Below are 25448 nucleotides of genomic sequence, written 5' to 3' on the forward strand. Positions count from 1 at the left end.
TCTACAAATGTAGCCTTTGATATGGTGGATTATGTTGGATTCTGAATGGAGTATTAATAATTTTAATTTCTCTTTATTCTGAATCCAACAAAGGCTCACTCTTCCTCTGAAAAATTTTTCATTAAAGAAAAATTTTTCACATAAGGTCTATTGGTGGAGGAATCAGACTTCTACTGCCCTTTTTCTTGGTCTTAGGTAGTATCTAGTTTGAACAAATTTGCCTGTTGCATCACTACTTATACATTCTTCCCCTTTTTTGTTTTTATTTAAAGCTCTGTCATTCTTATGATCTGGCGTAGCATAAGTCCTATATTTATAACTGGAAAATTGGTCATCTGGGACAGGTTGTTCCTCCTTTCTTTGAGTATTAGACCTTTTCTGCCTTGGGTTTGTATGCTTAATCCTGTCAGTGCCTCTCATTCTAGATTTTGCATTTCGATCCTTTGTAATCTGATTACAGCCTCTTACTTAATTCTGTGCTGCTAATATTCTTTCTGTCGAGTCCCCAAGACAAACCAGTCGGTCAGGTCTGTTCTTAAATAACTTTAGTCCAGCTGAATGAATGGTGAACATTTTTCCTCGGCTTGATGTCTCTCTCTTATCTTGAAGTTCACCGGGGATGTTTTTTTGATAATTTCATACGGTCCTGCAGCACTCTTCCCTAGTTTGCCTCCCTTCCTGTTGCTAGGTTGTTGTTCTAGGTGGTTTTAAATCCTTATATCTCCTTAATCTGTTTGCATATGCCCTTGCCTTTTGCGAACTGTTGTTACTAGATTCTGCCACTAACTCATGTGCAATTTTGTTTTTCATTATCAGATTATTTAGATATTCATCAATGTCTGGGAATCCTGTGTTTGCTCTCGAGCTACGAAAATCGCTGGGGAGCAACGGCTTAAACCCATATAATACAACAGCTGGGGCCCCTCTTTGATGGCTGCGTGCAGAGCAGTTCTACATGCAAAGAGGGTGTGTGAGAGGTAATTATCCCAGTTTGATATTTGACTGCTAGCTAGTTTAGAGAGTGTCTGTTTGAGGGTTCTGTTCATTCTCTCACACATTCCGTTGCCTTGGGGGTGATAAGGAGTGGTGAATAGCTTTTTTATTTTCAGCAATTTGCACAATTGAAGCATGACCTCAGCTGTGAAGTTTGAGCCTTGGTCTGAAAGGAGAGTTTGGGGGATTCTATATCTGGAGATAATTAATTTGAACAGTTTGTTTGCCACGGTTTGTGCAATTTGATCCTTCATAGCTGTGGCCTCTGGGAATCTGGAGAACATGTCAATCACAACTAATATATATTTATTTCCTTTTGAACTAGTTGAAAGAGGACCAATAATGTCCATTGCTATAGCTTGAAAAGGATGCATGGGGGTGGGGAGGCTGGAGGAGGGGGACTTTTCCACCATGGTTTAATCTTTTCTGACACAATAGGCATGAGGACACATAAGCCTTGACATCCCTCCAGATTCCCTTCCACATGTATCTATCTTTTATTCTATTCTAGGTTCTAAAGAAACCTTGATGACCTGCTAAATCCGTGTCATGAAAGGTATGTAGCACCCAAGGGATCATAACTGTCGGAACTAATATTTTTTCTTTCCATTTTCCAGTGATGCCTTGTTTTGATAACAGAAGCCCATCATTTTCTATGTGTAATGTATGTAGAAACAAATGTTCTTCTGTGAGTTTCTCACCTTTCAAAGCTTTTTGATATACTCCCTTCCATACTGGGTCTTGTTTTTGGGCCTCTACAATGATGGATTTTTCCCAATTTTGAAGATGTGGGGGTTTGTTCTTGTTCTCTTCTATCCTTTAAATTTTGTGTATCAAGTTGATTATCCCATTATCTGAACAGTCGTTCTCCTCTGGTTCAGTGTCTAATGATCTGGATAGGTAATCCACAACTACGTTCATTTTTCCTGGGATGTAATTTATTTCAGCTTGAAACTCTTGTACCTCCATAGGCCCATCAAATAATCCTTTGATTCTTATCCTTCATGGAGGATAGGAATGATAGAGGTTTCTGATCAGATCTTAGGATGACTTTCTGTCCCAACAACATATACTTAAACTTTCTGAGGGCATGCACAATTAGTGCTGTGATATTATTATTATACAGGTGTCTCCATGGGATCACTCATCATGAGAGATCCATTTATTCACATAATATCTGTCATACTTCTTTAACTCTTTTACTGATGAAGCACCCACAACCTCTGGCAACCCACTCCACTCATTCACTACCCTCCAAGCAAAAATCCTAGTTCTAACACCCTTGTTAACTACACTTGTACACAACTTCCACTGGTCTTCTATCACGTCTTCTCTTTTTCATCTATCAGCTAAATTTTGAAGTCTACAGAACATCAAACTTTCTCATAAGGAGCATTCCACAGTACTACAATTTTTGTCACTTGCCTCTGGATACTTACACAACTTGTCACTGCAGAATCTGGTAGCCCAGATCTGTTTGCAGTAGTCTGGATGTGGCCTTATTAAAACCTTGTATAGGGAAATAATAACCTCTCTATCCCTGCTTATTAGTGTTCTTAAACAATCACATAATCTGATGTGCTGTTTTGGTTACCTCGCAATGTGCACGCTAAACTTCAACTCCATGTCCACAGTCACACCCAAGTCCCTGGCCTCATCAGTTTCCTGCAGTTCAGTTCCATCAATATAGTACACAGCTTTTGATCTCTTCCTAAAGTGCATCATCACCTTACACTTGTCCACTTTAAACTGGTAGCCATTTACTATTGCCCATACTGTTAGTCTGTCTTCCTTTAGGATCTGTGCATCACATTTACCATTGTTCTTCCCAATTTAGCATCGTGAGCAAACAATTGAATATTTCCTGTCAGATCATTTCCTATATCATTGATATAGGAAATTTCCTATATCATTCAGACAGAGGACTAAGCACTGAAACCTGTGATACACCACTAGTCATTTGCCTTCTCTTGGATTCATTTCCTCCATAAACCACTCTTTGATATCTCTCCATCAGCCACCCTCTAATCTAAATCACCAGATTTATATCATGGATATAAATCTGGTGATTTATATCCCCCATTTTCTCCAGTTCATGCAGTAGAGTTCTATGTGGAATCTCGTCAAATGCTTTTGCGAAGTCTAGCAGTATCACAGAGTAGCCATTTTCCCTTGTTACTTGATTATAAAAAGTAAGCAAATTACTAAGGTAAGAGCTATCCTACACAAAACCATGTTGTCCCTTACAGAGTATCATATTCTGCCTTTCACCAATTTCTCCAATACTTTGACCTCCTGAGATGTTGATTAGCCTATAATTTGCTACTTCTGTTTTGGAGCCTTCTTTGCAATGAGATTATTTTGCCCTCTTTCCACTCCATTGGCACCTTCCTCGCTACTGAGGCTTTAATTAAACAGCTTGGTCAGAGGAGCTGATAATTCTCTTGCATATTCTCATAATACAGGCTGATATGGCATCTAACCCCATGGCTGTGTTCATATTGAGATTCTGCAATATTTTAAGCACCTCCATTCTCCTATTAGTCAAATGTCACATCTTGCATTGCAATGTCACGACCTAGATGGTACACTCCTGCAAAATGCTTACTCGGTAATTTAACTATTTCATTTGATTTTGTTACCTCCTCACTATCAGTACTTTTTAAAGTCATCCTTCCATAGCCTTCCATCCTTCCGTACTATACCACTTTTACTTCTTGCCTGTGTCTTATACTGTTCATGGGAATTCTGATAACCTGCTTCTTTATAATCTCTCCACAACATTTTCTTTGTAACTCCTGCTTAATGAAGCTATTCATTAAGCAGGAGTTAGATTATCCATCTAGCTCTTTGACTCCTACCTGATTTATTCTTTTGACCCTTGGTATATATTCTGATACTGCTTTTTTCAAACACACCCCTTGACCACTTCCCATGCGCCAACAACATCTCTCCACCTCCAAATTTTTATGTCATTGCTGCTGAAAGCTGTCTCTTCAGCTTGCCATGATCACCTGCGTTGTAGTTACACATAGAATCAGAAGAGCTGATTATAATTTGAGATGGCATCTCCTCCCTCCCCCCCCCAGTTGGAGAGAGTGACCATGTGGTTTTGACTCGGAAGATGAATAGACATACAACAGTGTCAAAGAGAAGGGAATATATGTGTGGAATTATAAGGCAGGTGATTATAATAGTCTTAGATATAAACTTGGAGCAGTTCCATGGAGTGAGGAATTGGAAGGGCAAGATATCATTAGTGCTTGGGAAATTGTGAAGGAATATTTGTCAGCAGCAATCGTAAGCTGTATTCCATGGGTGAAGAAGAGAACACAATGGTGTAAAATGGATGATAAACAATATCAAACAAACTGCAGGTGAAAAACAGATTATGGAAGAGATATAAGGAGAGGGGTGGAGAGCGGATGCATGAAGAATATAAGACTCAGGCCAGGAGAGTGACTAGTATGGTAAGGAAGGCAAAACTGGAATATGAGAAGAGATTGGCCCTAAGATCCAAAGAAAATCCTAGGAAATTTTTTAGCTATGCGGTCACTAGGAGGAGAAATGATTGTGGAAGAATGATATTGTGGGATAAAAATTGGAATAGACTGACTGATGCAGAGGACATAGTGGAATTGTTCATTGAACAGTTTATTGGAGTATTTCATCCTGGAGAAATAGGTTTTAATACTAGAGGGATAGGGCAGGTGCAAAGTGCAAGAGGAGTGTTTCAAATACTGAGTACTTTGGATGTCAATAAAGCTGTGGGACTGGATGGAATTTTGCCATGGGTTTTGAGAGAATGTGCTAAAGAACTGACAGCTCCCTTGACTGGCTTATCAGTGAAAGTGTTGCTACTGGAAAGGTATCCAAGGAATGGAAGAAAGGTAAGATAGTGCCATTCCTTAAGGGTGGTAGCAGACTGGAAGTGCCAAATTATAGACCAGTTTGTGTTTCATCAATAGTTATTAAGATCTTGGAGAAATTGAGAGACTATATACAGCTTTGGGCAGATGATGGTAATGTTATCTGTGAGAGTCAACATGGATTTGTTAAGGGTCACTCTTGCTTTAGTAATATGATTGCCTTTTATAATAACGCAATAAGAGTGGTTGATGAGGGAAAGGCATATTCTGCCCTTTTTCTTTTGGATTTTGCAAAGGCATTTGACAGGGTGCCACATGATAAGCTGATATTTAAGTTGCAGAACATGGATTTAGATGTCAGGTTAGTCATCTGAATTCAGGATTGGCTATCTGATGGTATCAGAGAGTTGTGTTTAGTGGGGAAGTATCAAGGAGGCAGAAAGTTACAAGTGGGGGTTCCACAGGGCTTAGTTCTGGGACCTGTATTGTTTAACCTTTATATCAGTGACATTGTCAGTGGATTGCAGGGTGATATTCACTTTGCAGTTGATGTGAAGCTAGGAAGAGTTATTAGTAATAGTGCAGATGTGGCAGCCCTGCAAGAGAATTTGAATAAACTGGACATATGGGCAAATGAATGGGGATGTCAGTTTAATATAGCAAAATGTCAAGTCTTGAAGTTTGGGATACATTGATGGGAGGCAGCATTACTCTGTTGGAGGAACTGTACTTAAGGAAGTAGGGGAGACAAGATCTGGGGGTGATGATTGATAGAAACCTGAAATTCAAGAAACATATATTGCTAAGGTGATGAAGGTAACCCAGAGGATTGCTTCAATATTGAGAAGGATGCTGACCTTCTCAATATTGAAGCAATCTGAAGCAATTCATATGACTGGACATATGGGCAAATGAATGGGGATGTCAGTTTAATATAGCAAAATGTCAAGTCTTGAAGTTTGGGATACATTGATGGGAGGCAGCATTACTCTGTTGGAGGAACTGTACTTAAGGAAGTAGGGGAGACAAGATCTGGGGGTGATGATTGATAGAAACCTGAAATTCAAGAAACATATATTGCTAAGGTGATGAAGGTAACCCAGAGGATTGCTTCAATATTGAGAAGGATGCTGACCTACAGAGATAAAAGTTGTCATTCCATTATATAAATCTCTGATCAGACCATACTTAGACTATTGTTCTGAAATTTGGTCCCGGATTTGAAGGCAATAAATTAACTGTGGAAAGGGTACAGAGGCAGATAGCAAAGATGGTTTCAGGACTATACAGTGTTAGTTATGAGGATTAATTTAGGGAATGTGCACTGCAGAGCTTGGTAGATAGAAGGAGAGCTGATGACTTTAAAACTGTTGAGGGGTAGTTACAGGGTTGACATTGGGGAGTTCTTTCATATAGTGGAACAGGGGGGGAAGGAGTGAGAACAAGAGCCTTGGAAGTTGTGAGCAAGAGGGTGAGGAGTGGTTTCTTTGCATGGAGGGTGGTTGAACCATGGAATGCATTGCCTTATAGTGGTGAGAGCATGAATGGTCAATGAGTTCAAGGAATAGTGTGATAGACTTTGTGTTATCTGTGAAGGACCTCCCATGATGAGTCTTTTAACTCCTTGGAGGCCTGAATAATATCTTTTCTGAAGAGAAAATTCTGCATATCTGGCAATCATCTAGGTCAAGGCTACATAATCACTTTCTCCAAGCAGAGATAGTATAGCTAGATTTGTTAATGTTAAGTTCTCTGAAGCTGTGATGATCCAGAATACTGAAACTTAGTGTTCTCTCCATTAAATGTTGCCTCAGGTAATCATCTCTCAGAAACTGTATAAATTCCATTTCCTTCTGTCTGTGACCATTCCTCCTGCTGATCTGTGTATAATTACTCGACCTGTACTCATCATGCTATGGATTATAGCAGCAACCAATTATATATGAGGGTGGTCTGAAAAGTTCTCAGCCTCGACCATAGATGGCAACACTATCGGCAAGATTTATTTTCTAAGTTGGTACATCTGTCATAAGCGCTGTGTGAAATCACAAGTCATTCTATCAAATAATAATATAATAAAAAATAATTGCTTCACGAAAGCAATTTTGTTCTGAAAAAATCTTTACTGAAGATAAAAATTTGAACAGTTCATCATCATCATCAAATTCCTGACATGTACCCTCAAGGAGTGTATAGGATATGATAGTAATGAAAAATTTACATCGTTACTAACTTCCTATCTACAATTTTCCTCCAAATCAGTCTGTTACTTGTCAAGACTCCAACATTATCAGATCTTATATTTCTATCGTCCAATGCACTTTGTACCATATCAATCCACCTATATCTTGGTCTTCCTCTGGGTCATTTTACTGCCAACCTGGCAGAGAACTCTTGTTTTGATAATCTTTCTTCGCCCATTCTGTTTAAGTGACCATACCACCTGAGATTAGCTCTGCTAACGCATTCCTGGATGCTGACAATGTCAAGTTCTTTCCTAATATCCTCATTTTTAATATGATATTGCCATTGATGCCATCTGTTCACACCCCTAATCTTTCTCACTACTCTCTCATATCTGCGGTCTCTAGTCTTTGGTCAAGTGTTTTACTTCTGACCCAGCTCTCAGATCCATAAGTTAAAACTGGTTTGAACATTGTCTTGTATACAGCTAATTTTGTGTTCCAACTAATTTCTCTCTTATTCCATATGATTTTATTCAATTGACTTCCTACCATACCAGCTTTGTTGATTCTGTTGTCTATTTCCGTATTTAATTTACCATCTTCACTAAATATCGTGCCTAAGTAGCTTAAATGTTTTACTTGTTCCACAGGTTCCCCATTCAAACACAGTTGACATTTTCAACAATTCTACCTATTTTCATTGTCTTTGTCTTTTTATTGCTGATCTTCATACCATATCTATTACAACAGTTATTCAATTTAGTCAGGGAATCTTGCAAACTTGTAGCGATTTATTTAGAAGTATAACATCGTCAGCATAAAGCAAAGAGCTGATATTAACATCTCCAATTCTGATATCATGTTTAATACCACTTTCCTTCATAATGTGATCCATATAGATAATGAATAACAGAGGGGATAATATACATCCTTGTCTCACGCCATATTTAACATTAAACCATCTTCCTGTACTTCCTTCAATTCTAACTGCTGACTTGCAACTCAAATAAAGACTAAGTATTGCTTGATATAATGCCCCATTGACACCATATAACTGTAGTATATTGAATAGCTTCTATCTTGGCATCTTGTCGTATGCCTTTTCCAGATCAACTAAACTTAAATATAGATCTTTGTTATATTCCCATGCTTTCTCAACTGATTGTCATAAAGTGAAGATCTGATCCTGACAGCCTCTATTTGGCCTGAATTCAGCTTGTTCTTCACCAAGCTTTTCTTCCACAATTCTTCTCAACCGTTTCTCAAGTATGCTGGCATAAATCTTGCCCGGAACACTCAGTAGGGAAATACCTCTGTAATTCTCACATTCAGTTTTATTTCCTTTTTTGTATACGTACTATTAGAGCTCTACTCCAATCATCAGGAATTCGTCCCTCTGTGCAGGCCTTCTGAACTATGCAGTTCAGCCACTGTAAGACTTTTATACCACCATACTTCAACCTTTCTGCTAGAGGGCTTCACAGTGTGTAGTGTTTGCAGAGAGCTCCCGAAGAGATAAGTATTATTTTGAGAATAAATTGGCAATATTGATTTAATCTTGACATGGTATTGTTTGTTTTTGGTAGATTGGTGTGTCTGTGAGATTTTTGGTGTGATTTCTAGTAGTATTTAGTAGTTTTCTAGTAGTTACAATAGTATAGCACATGGTGGCAGTGCGACGAAAAACAATGGCAACCAAAAATTCGCTGTCTTTGCTCAAAAACTTGAATGTTAAAGAATTCGTCCAGTGTGATATGAGTGGAATGTATGCATTCACGAAAGAGGCTGGAATTTGGATAGAACATGATAGTGGTGGGGGGACAGTGCCGAAAGTGTAAGGAAAGTGAGGAAATTGAAGTGTGAGTCAGGTCACGAGATAGTTGTTGCAGAAGAAAGTCAGAATGTGAGAGAAAATAGTGGTTTGACAGCAAACTGTGATGTACAAGATTGCAATGAAAGAGGTGATGAAAGAGAGAGTGGAAGTAATTATACAGAGAAAGAAAATGGTTTGAATGATGAAAAAAATGAGAAATTACCTGTAATGAGCGAAAACGGTTACACATGGTAATACACAGGGCGAAGCGGCAGTTGAAGAGACTGCAAAACTCTTTCCCGAACGGCACGGCAAACAGAAACAAACAAGTGTACAAAAGGAAAAATAAGAATATGATTGGGAGCGTTTCAGTAATGAAGGAATGTTGTACGGTGACTCGTTAGTAAGAGGTGTGATAGATGAGAGTTTAACTAAATTGTACTTACCGGAGTGCGAGAATTAAGGATGTAAGTGAGAGTATTAAAGTGCAGAAACAGAGGGTGAAAGAAATGATAGTCGTAGCGGGAATGAATGATTTCAAAGGAGATAAATTTGAAATGAGAGAGGACATGAAGGAATTATTAGAGGTAGCGAAAGAAAAGAGTGAGAGAGTTAGGATAGTGAGTCTGTTGCCGCGGTATGACAGAGAAGAGTTTATAAGGAGAGCCATAATCGCAAATGACTTTATGCACAGGTTATGCAGACGGTGTGGTGTGGAGTTTTTTGATGTGTGGAGTGAGTTTGATGGGCAAAAGGATTTGTACAAGATGGATGGCTTACATTTGAATGGATTTGGTATGCGAAGACTGGAAAAAGTGTTGCTGAGTGAAGTGAGAGTGGATGTACAAAATCAGAGAAACTTGAACTATTAGGGAGGGGAAGAAGTGGATAGGCAGACATCAGTGAGGCAGTTGTGTGTAAGAATGTATATAATGTGCCCGAGCCGGTACGAAGGACAAGAAATCAGAATGGGATAGTTAATATAATGCATCAAGATAGGGGTGGGACAAATGGACCTCTGCATTTCATGTATACTAATGCCAGGGGGTATTAGGAACAAGAAGAAACAATTTTTGGCCTTGGTTGGCTCTTCCTGGCCACAGGTTATTGGCATTAGTGAAACGTGCTGACAGAAGATGATAGTTATTGAGATAGAATGCGTAGGGTATAGTGTATTCAGGAGGGGACAGAGAGAATAAAATGGGGGAGGAGTGTCATTGATGATAGTTGATGAACTGCAGCCAAGGAGAATAGAAGGAATAGAAGTAGTATTGCAGGATAGTGAAAAGAACTCATTTGAGGCTATCTGGTGTGAGATTGAGATTAACGGAACAAAATTTACAGTTGGATGCTGATATAGACCAGGAAGGAATAGATGGTGAAGATAGTATGCAAAGACAAATTGATGAAATGAGTGCAAGGAGGGTAATTATTGTGGGGGATTTCAACTATGGCTAACATCGATTGGAAGGAGGAGAGGACACATGTGAGGAAGGAACTGGATTTTATCCAATTACTAAGGGATAATTATCTGAGACAGCATGTAATGGAAAATACTAGGGGTTCGAGAGTGCTTGACCTAGTAATAGCATCTGAGAATGTAATGAATATGACCATGTTGCCACCTATTGGTGAGAGTGATCATAGGGTCTTGACCTGGGAAGTGGCTAAATGTGTGAAATTTTCGATTAAGACAGGGTACATGTGGAATTACCGTGCTGGCAAGTATGACAAGCTTAGGATATTGCTTGGTTCAGTGCCATGGCATGTAAAACTGCAAGGGCTGGATGTTGATAGGGCATGGGATGTGGTCAAGGAGCATTTGCAGGAGGTTATGGCTGAATGCATACCTAGAGTCTGAGTAGTAAATCAAGTAGGGGTTAAATGGATGAATAACACCATTAAACTTGAGTTGCAAAAAAAAGAAACAACTGTGGAAGGAATTTAAGGAGAAAGGTGACTTGCAGGCACATGAACGGTATAAAGCACAGGCCAGAAGGGTAACGAGTGTGGGGAGAAAAGCAAAAACGGATTATGAAAGGAAATTAACCATGCAGGCTAAAGAGAATCCCAAACAGTTCTTTCAATATGCTGCTAGTAAAAGAAAAACTGTTCATGGCAGAATGATTTTAAGGAACGCCGATGGTTGGGAGGTCATTGAATCAGTCGATATAGTGGAATTACTAAGTGAGCACTTTGCAAGAGTATATATCATCCAGGTGGTGACATTGAAGGAATGAAGGAACCATTAGTTTATATGGGAGTTGTGGTGAATGAAGTGAAGGTGAATAGTCTATTACAGAACCTTAATGTGAATACATCTGTGGGATTGGATGGTATATCAGCATGGGTCTTACGTGAAGCGGCTAAAGAATTGTCAGTGCACTTGAGTTTATTGTTTAATCTGAGTCTCGGGTCTGGTTTAGTCCCGAAGGGGTGCAAAGAGGGGAGAAAATAGTTCCACTGCATAACAGAGGATCCAAGACTACTGTTGCTAATTACCGACCGATCAGCATATCAGGAGTCATTATCAAGGTCTTGGAGAAAGTAGTCAAGGAAAAAATACAGGAATGGATTGATGAAAATGAGATACTGTATGGGGGGGGAGGACAGCATGGTTTTGTGAAGGGTAAATCATTAACTTGATTTACCCTTCACAAAAGTAACTTGCTCAGGTTTTATAACACAGTGACGGTTGAACTGGATAAGGGTAATGGGTTTATAGTGATACTGCTGGACTTGGCTAAGGCCTTTGACAGGATACCACATTGAAGTCTAATCCGTAAACTGCAATATATGGGAATGGATATAGGGTTGGCGAGATGGATAGGAGGGTGGTTGATGGAGAGATACCAGAGAGCAGTTTACTTAGGCGTAGAGTCCAAAAGAAGGCCTGTGACTAGTGGTGTGCCACAGGGTTCTGTTCTTGGACCACTGCTGTTTAATTGGTTCATTAATGATATAGGAAAGGATCTGAGAGGAACGGTTCATTTGTTTGCTGATGATGCTAAGTTGGGTAGGGCAATAGTGAATGCAGAAGATGTCAAAATTTTGCAGGATGATTTGGATAGATTGGTGGTCTGGGCTAAGGAGAATAGATGACAATTTAATGTGGAAAAATGCAAGGTTATGCATTTTGTGGTGAAAAGATTAGTAGCAGTATATCACATTGGTGGAACTGTACTCCAGGAGATTGATGAGGCCAGGGACTTGGGAGTGTTGGTGGATAGGGAGTTTAAGTTTAGGGGACACATCGCAAAAGTGGCTAAATCAGCTCATCAAATCACTTGGAATCTGAAGAATACTTTAACGAGCAGAGATAAGCAAGTTATTGTACCTGTGTATCGAGCCTCGATAAGACCTCATCTAGATTATTGTGCCCAGATCTGGGCACCAAGGTTTCTTCTTGATTAGGAGGAGGTTGAGAGGATCCAGAGGCGAATGACCAAGATGATAGCAGGTCTATGGAATGAACCTTATGAAAACAGGTTGAAGATTTGTGGGTTGCAGAAATTGGTTGATAGGCGGAAAAGGAGAAATATGATTGAGACGTTAAAATTGCTGAAGAGTTTCTATAGGATTAATTCAGAAGATATTTTTGAGAACAGGACTGGTGGTGGGAGGACTAGGTGACATCCATGGAAGCTGGGCAAGAGTGTGGTTAGTAAGGGATTTAGAGCTGGGTTTTTTACTTTTAGAGTGGTGAATGAGTGGAATAAGCTGCCCGAGTCTGTTGTGGGTGCTGTGACAGTGAATGAGTTCAAGGCAAAGTATGATAGATACTGTTTGAATGTTAAATAATTGAGATGGACATGATGTTTAAGGCCTACCTCGATGAGTCTATGGACTCCTTGGAGTTGCCCGTAATAATAATTTCTGGTCGAATATCATTTCCTCCTGCTGCCTTTCCACATATCAAGCATTTGATGGCTTTTTCTACTTCAAGTATGGATATGTATTTCTGACTGGATGAATACATATAATTTGTATTTGAATTATGATGCCGAGCAGGACAGCACTCTTTACTCTGCCAGATGGAACAGAACCTACACCATAGATCAGTGCATAGTGAAGACTCTGAAGACCACCCTCTTCCATCAACCAGAACCATCTTTAACAGATTCCCTAATAGTCAACGTCGTCCTACATTAATAGAGATAGGAAAATCAATCCCAGTCATCAGCGGAACACCAATCGTTAGATAGAATCTCTGCAGGTCCAACTGGTCTGCATTTCAGAAACAAATCCCACTGCATTTCCGAAACAAAACCCACTCCTAATTGCTATCCTAGATTTGTTAAACTACTCAAATCTGCAGCAAAAGCCTCTATCCCTAGAGGCTACAGAAAACAATATATCCCGTGTTGGAGTAGAGAAAGTGTGGAATTCCTAACCAAATATGAGGAAACTGAAGATCCAGCTATTGCTGAGGAGCTCATATCAACCCTGGATAAAAACAGAAAAGAAAGATGGATCTCAACCATCAATGAACTCGATTTCGTCACATCTAGTCGGAGAAGCTGGTCACTTTTGAGAAAATTAGGTGGAGCAGAGCCAACGACACACAAAACAACAGAGATAACTTCTGATCAAATGGCTAACCATTTATTGAAAACCTCCAAGATTCAACCCAGCTCTACCAGGAAAATCGTTGTACAAGCTTCCATCAGACAAATCCTGAAGATGGAACCCGAGCTTCCTGAAATCGTACACCCAATATCTCTGGAAGAGGTACAAATTGCCTTAAAACTTACCAAGAATGGTAAAGCTGCTGGAGTGGATGGTATACTCCCTGAATTCCTAAAACATCTTGGTCAACATGGCCAAACATGGCTGGCTGCCCTTTTCTCAGAAATCATGTCTAGTAAATTGCCAAAGCTGTGACGGGAAGCCAAAATAATTGCCGTACCCAAACCAGGGAAAGATCCAATTGTCCTGGCTTAATTATGACAAGTTACTTTTGCTTTATATTTAAAAAAAAAAAAAAAAAGAAAAAGGAAAGACTTAGAAAGCAGGTTGTGCCTTTTATGTAATGAACTTTTATATGTTAAGATTTTCATCATTTGTTTCTGGAAATTATAATTGTACTTTTCACTTACCAGTTTTCATGTAGCCATAAGCATAAATAAATAAATAAACTGTATGCCTGTTGAGTGTTTGTTTTTTACCACTGTGCTACCACTGCTTGTTTCATTTAGCAATTTTTCGAGGTAATTACTCCATACTTCAAGGATATATCTTTTTCTCCCATTTTCATGTCACCTTCATCATCTCATAACTCCTTTTACAGTACTCTTTCCTCCATTTCTAAGCTTCTTCAACAACCTCCAGAAAATCTTACCACCTTCTTGATATTTATTTTCTATGTTCTTGCCAAAGTCCCTTCATGACTTTTGTTTAGCTAGTTTTGCACAGTGTTTAGCTTTCTTACATTTGTCTGTGTATTCTCTAGGAGCACAAGCTGACTTATTTGCCAAGAACTTTTGATATGCTTTCTTCTTTTCCTTCACTGCCTCTTTAACTTTCTGTGTCCACCATGGAGTTCTGATTTTTCTATCCTTGCAGACAACCTCACCACATGCCTCTCTGGCTGAATCCTGAATCAATCAGGGTTTTCTTCAAGGTTTGCCACTGAATCTCCAGGGTTTGGTTCTTGTTCTCAAACTCTTTCATTTTTTCTTCAATAATCTTTGTGTATTTTAGTCTACAGTTCGCATCTGAGAACAGTTATCTAACCATAATTGGATGGTATATTACCAAAAAAAAAAAAAAAAGATTTTGGCATTTCTTTTTCTAGGTTGATACAAGATTTACATGCAGTAACTGATAGCAACCATTTTCTGAATATATTGATGGCAATCGTTTTCCCCTCAGACAAAAAACATATTTTACAGTGGAAGTTTCTGTTATACTGTCCACCAAAAGATTGGTGCTTGTGTGTGGGGATGCATTCAGAACAAGCTTAAAAGTAGTTTTGTTTCATAAAGTAATATTGAAATATCTTTCATACTTGTTATGATACTTGTACTTTCATACTTATCCGAATTGGAAATAATATGATCAAGAAATATTACTAGAATATTTGTTGCGATGTAAAAATAATTGCTTTAATTAGATGATAACACCAAGACATTGGGATAATCAGCACTCCTTAGGGAAACCTGGTGTGCTAGAATGATTGCAAACTATTGATCAAGAATTTTTTTCCTAATATAAATAGAATGGCATATCAATGTACTTAAAAATTTGGATGTGTATATTCATTTTACAAATGCATTTATTTTAATTGATAGTTATGTTTTTTTTTTTTTGTTGTTACTTATTGAAGCTTTTTATTGATATACTAAAAAAAATAATCCTGACTATAAAGAAAAAAGTTCAGTTTTTAAATTCTTCTGTGTCCTAAAATACATAGAACCCACTTGGATTTTTATCACAAAATCTTTGCAATTGTTGACCAATGTAATTAGATAATTTATCATTTACCTATTTGATAATTTATCTTGTTAAAATTGCCAAAAATAGCTTAGCTTTTTGTTATATTTTCTAATCCATTAAAAGCTTTGTATTGAATTGCTGTGCATGAAATTTTGATGAACTACAATGAATTAAACTTTATTTTATTTTTTTCTAAACAGGTGTGTCATCAGGTTTTACAGCCAGTAATTTAATGGCAATTATGAAAGAAGCTGCATTGAGTGATGAAGAAAGTCAGGGACTAATAGATTTGTTATTAAATAAGCAAGGTGAAGCTTCTTTGTGGACTAAGGTATGTTTTATACATCAAAATGTGAAATTTATATTCAGTGTTTGAATATTAATAAAAATACTGCAGATTGTGCCAAACAGAAACAGTTGCATAATTCTGTGGCAAAGGAAGATAGTCACATATAAGTGCTATTTGCCAAACACTTACATGACTCACTGGTCATATATTAGTGTTAGGCAAATAAATTATATATTCTTCAGTCCTAGACAACAGACTTAACTGAAATATTAGACACAAACCAAGCAGTGCCAATTCCACTGGTTGGTTTGAGTGTTCTGCTGCTTCAAACATACTGCCTGGAACATCTATGAAGTACAAAACCTAACCGGTAGAATCCCCATTGACTTTACTGCCACCAAGAACATCCTAGACCTCTAGAAACCACATGCTACAACATGGCAAGACTTCCAGGTTCTTTGACAGAGTGATACTCCAAATTACCATACACCAATACGAAATAAGTGTGATAGATGACCTCGGCTCTGATCATAACCCAGTTTCTCTAACTGGGCTTAGAACACACAAATATCCCTGATCAGTTCTCAACCATTAACTGTACACTAATGACTGACTAACCTTCACAAAATCATTGGTCCATTTTTAACCATTGACTCGAAGAAAAAAATTGAATACTCAATTTCAAACTTGGAAAAGCAGATAACTACCTTAACAGCTGGCATCACCAGCATACCATGTGTAACTCCAACAGACTCCCAGACACAATTAAAAACTTCATCTGTCAAAGAACAGCCAAATGCCAATACCACAGAATGGCTGGCTCTTAAACACACTGCTGGGTGTTTAAGAGGGCTATGAATGCAGAGTGATATGTGCTTCAAAACTATCAAACATGAAACTTCAGTTTTTAAACATGGAGAATCGTGTGCTCTGGTAAATGACCAAAGCTATATCAACAGGCCATAAACCCCTCCCACCAGTCCACTGTGAACATGGACTGGTTTACTGTGAGACAAAGTACATGCAGACAAAGCTGAAGCTTTTGATGATTGCCTAGAGAAACAGTAGTTCCAACTACATCTATCTGGATTTAGACTTTATCAGTAAACTGGGTGCATCACATATTAAAATACTCGCACTATGAAACTCCATCCAACTGACATTCCTTACTAAGGTACATGCAATAGTCACCAAATTTAAGAACAGGAAAGCACCAGACCCATATAGGATCTCCAGGAAAAATGGCTGCTGCAGTGAGGCCATAATATTCATTGTTGCTGTTATTAATGTAATAGTATGATGTCACTGTTTCCATGATGGAAGGTAGCTGATATAATCTTGATCCTGACACTAGGGAAAGAAACAGAATTCTCCCAAAACAATTGTTCAATCAGCCTGCTCTCCTAGAAAAAATAATGAAGAGGATAATACTAACAAGACTGCAGAAAGTCATGAATGAATTAAATCTCATTCATGATGGGCAGTTTGGATTGAGAATCACTCCACTGAAGAGCAAGTTTTTAGTCATGAAAAACATCAGCAAAAGGTACAACTGGAAGCAGCATACAGGTGCAATCTTTCAAGATGCCAATGTATTCCACAAAATGTGGAATACATTCAATTTAATGGAAAATTCAGATGTCTAAAGCTATTAATTAATTTTATTTATTTAGCTAAATTTTTCTAATTAGCTAAATTAACTAAATTTATTTAGCTAATTAGATTAATAGGCCAATATTACACTTTGGGCACAGCGATACTTTGAGCATTTGCTCAAAATACAGACATATTATAAAAGGTAGGTTCCTACAGTCCTGACTTGGTTAAGTGGTTAGCGTGTCCATTTTTTGGCTAAAAAGGCTGTGGGTTTTGATTTCTGTCGTGGGTATGGATGTTTGCGATTCTCTGTGAAAATACTAATGGTGGGGACAGTAGATGGCATTGGTGTAGATCCAGCATGGCAAACCTATGGCACTCTTGCCAGAGGTGGCACGTACGAAAATTTTGCTGGAACGTCAATGCTTTACATGTGATATCATTTTATATGCTTATAAATTACTCCTCAAACTTTTTTTTTTTTTTAATTCTTACAATGCACACAAGTTAAATTTTGTTTTATACAAAAGAAACTACAATACATAGCCCACTGTAGGAACAAGGTCAGACAGCTGAAAACTACAGCTGATGTTAAGAACCTCTAGCCAATGACTTAGGGGCATAATGGCATGACTCACCAGATAGAAAACAACTGTGTTTAGTCACCAAAACTTTTCCATCACTGATATAGAAACTTTTCATTATTTAAAAGCTTATTAATTATCTCAAGTTTATGATCTTTAATGTTTATAGCATACAAAGAGTCACCCTGCAACTTTGACAAAACATGTCATCTTAACATATGATTTTGCTTCACGCATCCACCAGTAGGCAGAAATAAACAGTGGCAAGTGTATTATTGTTGCTCATGCGCATTGTGTTTTGTTTTTGCTCGAGTTTTTGCCATAAGTGTGAATTATACAGGTAATTTAATTTAGGCATATAATAAAATGTTGATTTTTTTGAGACTAAAAAATTCATAAAAGAATATCTTTAAAGAGAATTTGATTGCATGTGCTTTGCATAATGGGATACTAAGGCAAGCGATGTGAAGTCATGAGCTTTTTTATACAAGTTGCCCCAGTGCTGAAAATAGTTCAGGCCAAACTTGTTTGCTTACACTTGGATAAAGGATTAAACCAAGTATATAATTTCTTGGTATCTTTAATTTAGAATATCTTTATTTTATTTTATTTTACTGTGCTTTAATCAAGTAAAGCAACTATGAGATTGTGCACTGTAATAACTTGAAATTTGAAAAACTTGAAAAAACATGTCTGATTGATCTTTATTAAAAAAAAAAAAAAATCAGAATTATTGTTTACTTTTTTGCTGATGTTTAAAATTGCATCTTTAAATTGTGTTGTTGTTGTATGTGGCAGCTAGAATTACACTTAAAGGGCAAATAAAAATATCCACACTGTCAACGAGATAGGACTTTTAAGTAAAAATTCTGTCACTAATTTTTAAATTCTTTCAATCTTACATGACTTATCACTCTTACAATATTCTTTGATTTTACCACTCTAGTGTGATTTTTGATTATTTGAAAAGGTTCTCCCAATACTTAATACACCAAATAATAATATGTTCCCTAAAATTTTGGTTTTTCACGTGAGAAAATTTTGCATTAAAGATTTGGCGATTTTGGTATGCACGGCTAAAAAGGATACCCACCCCTGGTGTAGATGATGCAGTTCGCAGTAGGTGAATTGAGTGGTGGAGATGGAAAGTTGTAGAGTAGGTGCCCTCCCTCGATGAGTCTTTGGACTCCCTGGAGGTGTCACATAATAACAATAATAATATTGTGAGTTTGAGAGAGGCAGAGTTCAAGGCCATGTTTTTAAAATGTTCCATGTAAAGATTGGTAAGCGATTGCCCTTCAACCTGCCTGTAGGTTTCATCCCTGCAAGGTAAAATATCCAGAGTGCATGGTGAAGGTGAATAAGGCTAGGAGATAGTTTGAATGAGTTCAGAATTTCTTTTTTTTGGGGGGGGGGGGAGGGAGGATATTAGTGAAAAAGGAGGCTATATCAAAACTGACCATGATGTCAGTATCTCAGGATCATATCTGACAAGCTAGATTTGAGGTAGACATTTTTTTTTTTTTATATGGGAAGAAATGTAGCCTGTAATGAGAGCACTTTGGCTAAATTCTTGGCCATTTTGTAAGTGAGAAACTAATTTTGTCTACTGTGGATCTCGAGGGTATGGTCTGTTTGTGTATTTTTGGTAAGCCATAAATCTAGGAGGTCTGGGATTATAATGGTTTAAGTTTTTTAATAGTTTCAGGAGGCCAGGATATAACTATAATAACTAATATTTAAGGAATTGACAGCGTATACTGGAAATATAGATTAAATAAACTTTAATATACACTTTCCGATATTTCGGCGAACGTTACGTTGCCATCTTCTTGGGAACTTACTAAAAAGACACGTGCACACAAGTACTATTACAACAAATGAGACTGAGGCTAGGACGCTAGCGTTTTCCTAAAGTCCTGATGGTGCCCCCTGGCGGGCTATATTGGTAATTCTTGGCCTTTGGGCTGAAGTTCTTTTGATAAAAGTTTCCCAAATTTGGGGCAGTTTCATGCATCCAAATTTGTTGAGGTTTGGCATGTTCCTAAGGGCCGAGGCTGATTCCATGAATAGTCTTTCATACTTGAACTTGCTGCGGTGTATTACTGTGGCTTTCTTCCATCTTATTCTGTGGCGAGTATCCAGAGTGGCTGTACTGGTGAAATCGGATGTAATCCTTGTGTTCTGAGATTCTGATATTTGCTGTCCTGCCTGTTTGGCCAAAGTAGGACAGTTTACAGCTGCAAGGGACCTGGTATACACCAGGTAGGTCTAGGGGAAGTGGTTGGTCTTTGGTGGAGCGGATAAGGGATGCCAGTTTTCTATGTGGTCTGTAACAAGTGGTCAAGTCATGTTTTTTTAAGATTTTATTGATTTTTTCTGAAGTGCCTCTGATATAGGGAATAGTGATGGATTTAGAGTAATCTTTTTTGTGAAGGGAAAGGGGGTGGTGGGTTGTGGATAACTGGGTTAAGTATTTTTTGGAGGGGGTAGCCGTTGGCTGAGAAAGTGTCACGGATGTGATTTAGTTCAGTGGTTAGGGCTTGATTATTAGAACAGATTATTTTTGCCCTGTTGAATAATGTTTTAATAACTCCATATTGTTGTGAGGGGGGGTGGTGGGATTGTTGGTGAATGTATCTGCCTGTATGGGTGGGTTTTCTATAAACTGAGAAAACCAAGGTTCCATCAGGTTGGCGGGTGACTAGTGTGTCTAGGAAGGGGAGGTTATTGTTTTCCTCTTTTTCCAGGGTGTTGGTTGTTCAAGTGTGTTAGGAAGGAGAGGAGTGAATTTGGGCCATGTGGCCAAATAGCGAAAACATCATCAACATAGCGAAGCCATATGGTAGGTTTTTGTGGGGCTGAGTTTAAGGCTTTCTCTTCAAACATCTCCATGAAGAAGTTGGCCAAGGGTGGGGAAAGTGGTGAACCCATGGCTGTCCCCTCTATCTGTTTGTAGAATTTTTCCTGCCAAACGAAATAGCCTGAGTTCATTGTAAACTGAAATAGGGCTGAGATATCGGGAGGAAATTTAGCTTGGATTAGCTCTAAGGTTTCTTTGAGAGGGACATTCGTGAATAGGGAGGAGACATCAAAACTGACCATTATGTCATTGTGTTGGAGTGTAAGGTTTCCTATACTGGCTTTGAAGTGGGCTGAGTTTTTTATGTGTGATGGTGTATTGCCAGTATAGTGTGAGAGCGCTTTGGCTAAATGCTTGGCTAGTTTGTAAGTGGGGGAATCAATGCCATCCACTATGGGACGTAATGGCACATTTTCTTTGTGTATTTTTGGGAGCCCATATATGCGGGGGGGTCTAGAGTTATAGGGTTTTAGTCTGTTAGTAATCTCCACAGGCCAAGAAGTGACCTTCTTAAGGAGCCTATGGAGTTTTCTAATTTGTGAGTTGGTGGGATTGTAATTAATGGGGAGGTAAGTGGAACGATCTAATAATAAAGCTTTGAGCTTACCTGTGTAATCTTTAAGATTAAGTACCACAGTGGCGTTTCCCTTATCCGCTTTGGTGATCACTATATTTTTGTTTCTTTTCAATTCTTGTAGTGCCTTGTATTCACTACTGGATATGTTGGATTTTGGAGGTTTTGCTTTGTTGAGAACACAGGCTACATCCAATCTGATATCGTTGGCGATGTGGTTGGGCAAACAGGCAGGACAGCAAATATCAGAATCTCAGAACACAAGGATTACATCCGATTTCACCAGTACAGCCACTCTGGGCTTGCAGACCACCCTCTGGATACTCGCCACAGAATAAGATGGAAGAAAGCCACAGTAATACTCCGCAGCAAGTTCAAGTATGAAAGACTATTCATGGAATCAGCCTCGGCCCTTAGGAACATGCCAAACCTCAACAAATTTGGATGCATGAAACTGCCCCAAATTTGGGAAACTTTTATCAAAAGAACTTCAGCCCAAAGGCCAAGAATTACCAATATAGCCCGCCAGGGGGCACCATCAGGACTTTAGGAAAACGCTAGCGTCCTAGCCTCAGTCTCATTTGTTGTAATAGTACTTGTGTGCACGTGTCTTTTTAGTAAGTTCCCAAGAAGATGGCAACGTAACGTTCGCCGAAATATCGGAAAGTGTATATTAAAGTTTATTTAATCTATATTTCCAGTATACGCTGTCAATTCCTTAAATATTAGTTATTATGTCTAACCAGCGTATAAGCCTCTCAACAAGAATAAGGATATAACTATCTAATTTTTCAAGAGCCTTTTTCCTGATTTTTGGGTAGGATCAGTTTAGGAAGTTTGTCGATTGATCTCTGAGGAAGATTGACATTTTTCAGTCATACTCAGAGCGATGAAGTATTACTGCAGAGTTACCCTTATCTGTTCTGGTAATAATATTTTGGTTGTGGCAGAGTTTTTTTTAAGTTGATCAATTTTGTATAGGACAAGTTTCTTTTTTTTTTAAATGTTTGCTACATCTAGCCAGATATTATTGGTGACAGGGACCAGTAAGTTGTAGATGCCATGTTTTATTTTTGCTATAATTTGCAGGCTTGGTGTTTCCTTCAGAGTTATGGCATAGTTATGGCCAAGGCTTTGAGGACTTTAGTACTTTCTTTCTTTAGCTGAAATGGCAACGTGTTCATTAATACATTTTGGAGGTAATTGCAGTTTATATATCTTCTTGGCTAAATTGTTAAGCTTGGATATGGGGGACCTTCACTTTTTTAAAATTCTTTTAAAAGAATTAAAAAAAACTGAACTGAAGCATTTGAGACATTTGAGAAAATCGTCTTAAGCTTGGCATTCAGTATATTGAGCAGCTCATCCGGTCGTGTTAGTGAAGGAGGCGGATTAACTTTATTTTTGGGTGATGATGATGATTACAGTCGTTCTGTCTGAATGTAAGGGAAGTGAAAATTGGAGAGACTAGATCTTTTGAACAGATGGATAGTTTTGTACACTTTGTCCTTTCAAAGTCTGATTTGGATTTAATGATTCAATTCTTGCATTTTTTTTAATCCTGTAGCACAGACTGAATATGAAGCTGAAATTTTGTCACTCATGGCACAGAATTATTTTCCTGGACTACCTTGGCACACTTGTTGGAAACTAAAATTTGCACACTGGTGTGTGTAAAAATCTCACATGATCGTTTTACTTACGTTATGTTATTATAAATACTAAGAGTGAATTTCATTATTTGAGGAATACGTTTGTTAAATAAGATAAGTCTGTGTTGTGTGTGTGTAATCATCCATATTTATCACTGCAGTTGTACACCTAATATTATCGCACCCACCATGTGGTTAAGCAGTAGCATAATGAAAGGAGACTTGAATGCATTTAAGTAGTCATTTGCTTACCATATGTTGTAATTCTCACAGATTTACATAGAAATAACATTGCACATATATTATTGTATGTTTGTTTATAGTAGTGTTCTTGTGCCATGCGCTATTACAGCATGCAAGAGCTGTAGTATTGGCAGCCATGTTGCTCGAACTGTGCTTTGAATCTTGGTAACAGGCATGCGCTTCAGTTGAGTTTTTTTTAGAACAACTGGTGCTGGATAATGTGAACCACTAGCAGAAAGTAAGCAAGGAGTAGGCAAGCAAGGAAGGAGAGCTGGAAAAGTGGACAAAGTTCTGTAATCTTGGGAAAGTTTTGTATATGCATTTTTATTTACTTTCCAATGAGGAACTGCGAAGTTAATAATTGAAGGACAGTATAATGTATCAAGCCTTTGTAGATTAGATGTTTTTGTGCTTAATGAAAAGCAAGTGATATGTTCCAAGGAGCAAGATGGAATCTGCAGTAAAGTTCCTTTTATTGAAAGTGCATTTGGAACTGCTAAATTAAGTATTCATATTGTCTGAGCAATAATTCTTCATGCCTACTTCAGCACAAAGTGATGGAAAAGATGCATTATGTAAACCTGCTTACTAGAAGACGTAAACTAGTCAAGTGAGATCAATTTTTATTGTATTCGGAAGGATTTGAATGAGTGAGTAGAAATAAATAAAGGAAGATAGATAGGATAGTAATAAAAGAAATGCTGCAAAGGAGGTTCCTATATAGTCAAGTGAGACTACAGAACCTTTAGCTGAATGCTATGTTCAGTTTGTTTTGTATAATGTGTGATGTTATCCATCAGAATTAAATTTATTTAACAGTGAGAATTTTGAGCTCATCTAGAATAAATCCTAGAATGGGTATATAGATATTCTCTGTATTTAGTAAGAATTTGAATTTTAGACATATAGAATAGTAGAAACTGTTCCCTAACTGTAATTATGCAGAGAATATGCTTCTCCTCAGGGGGATGAAGAAAATGATTTAATATATGGAACTTGTAATATTGTATATAATATGCTTACACTAAATATATTTTTATATTTGAGTTTCATTCTTTGAAAAACACAACATGCTGATTTTGAAGTCAAATCACCATATTGGATATGAATCTGAAATATTCTAACCAGCCACTAAACAAAAAAGTGTATATATAAATATTGTCTTACTCTCCATAACTATAGAATAACATGTATGCCACAGTGAATAACTTTTTTTTATTATGTAAATATTTCGTCTTATGTATTATCAGGAGTTTAGAATGCTGGCTATGGAGAGAGAGGTGGAAGAGATGTGGATTGCAGAGTTTGGTGGATAGGAGGAAGGGAGATGATATGATAGAGATGTTTAAATTAGAAGATTTTATCAGATTAATCCAGTGGGGATTATAAAAAGAGTAGAAGGTGAGAGGGGGAAGAACCAGAGGTCATTCGTGGACGTTATGTAAAAAGTGTGGTGAAGAAGGGTGCGAGAAGTAGATTTTTTGCATGGCGAATTGTCAGTGAATGGAATGTATTACCAGAATGTGTTGTTAATGCAAGGAATGTTAAGGACTTTAAGATTCCATATGATAAATATGTTGTCAGTTGAATGAACCTCCCACGATGAGTCTGTTGACTCCATGGAGGGTGTAATAATAATAATAAGACATCATCAGTAGAACTAAAGAACAATAGAAATTGAATTAAAAAAAAACAATAGTGCGCATGTATAAATTGGAATCCCTCTACAGTTGCATTTTCATGGATTAAAATTTACTATGGCATACATGTTATTCTATAGTTATGGATACCCCACAGGGGTATCCATAACTATAGAATATATATAAAATTATATATAAAGTTACTCTCCATGACTGACCATAACTAAAAGATTGGATTTGTATAGAATAGGGTTGGGAATTACATGATTGGTATAGTTGATTGACAGTATAGCATAACTGGCACAATGGATATTCAAGTGTGTATTTTTAACTGAAATAAAAGATCAAAGTCTTTATTCCAGTAATAACTATTTGTTTCTTGGTTTAAATAGATGTTTGGTTCATAAGAATTAAAACAGTATCAGGAGGAGCACAAATCGTGTAGTCCACATTTATCACTGTTGTATTGCCAGTGATACATGAGGCCAACTTGCACATGATACTGAGATTATCCAAGTTAAACCATGTTCTGCAATAAAACATATTTGGATGAGGTTATCGTCAGTTACCTTCAGGGCCAGCCTTCTCTATAAAGGGACCCGGGTGCAAGAACCCTTTTGGGGCCCTAAAATATTTTTCAAAGGTAAAAATTAAAGGATTCGAAATAAATGTACTGTAAAACTTCTTACCTGCAAATGATTGATGGCA

General features: G+C 37.7%; 1 protein-coding gene across 1 annotated transcript in view; it reads left to right on the plus strand.

Annotated features, from left to right (window-relative positions):
* Window positions 1-25448, plus strand: part of LOC150101607 (uncharacterized) — a 278417-nt gene that overhangs the window by 55459 nt on the left and 197510 nt on the right. Inside the window, exon 3 of the mRNA XM_090399855.1 lies at window positions 15500-15630. Coding sequence (XP_090255981.1) covers window positions 15500-15630 — 131 coding nt within the window. The remainder of the gene's footprint in view (window positions 1-15499; window positions 15631-25448) is intronic.

The sequence above is a fragment of the Typopeltis vanoorti genome, chromosome 11, assembly GCF_054136105.1.
Source record: "Typopeltis vanoorti isolate ZY-2024b chromosome 11, IOZ_Tvanoo_1.0, whole genome shotgun sequence".
In the NCBI taxonomy this organism is placed as follows: Eukaryota; Metazoa; Arthropoda; class Arachnida; order Uropygi; family Thelyphonidae; genus Typopeltis; species Typopeltis vanoorti.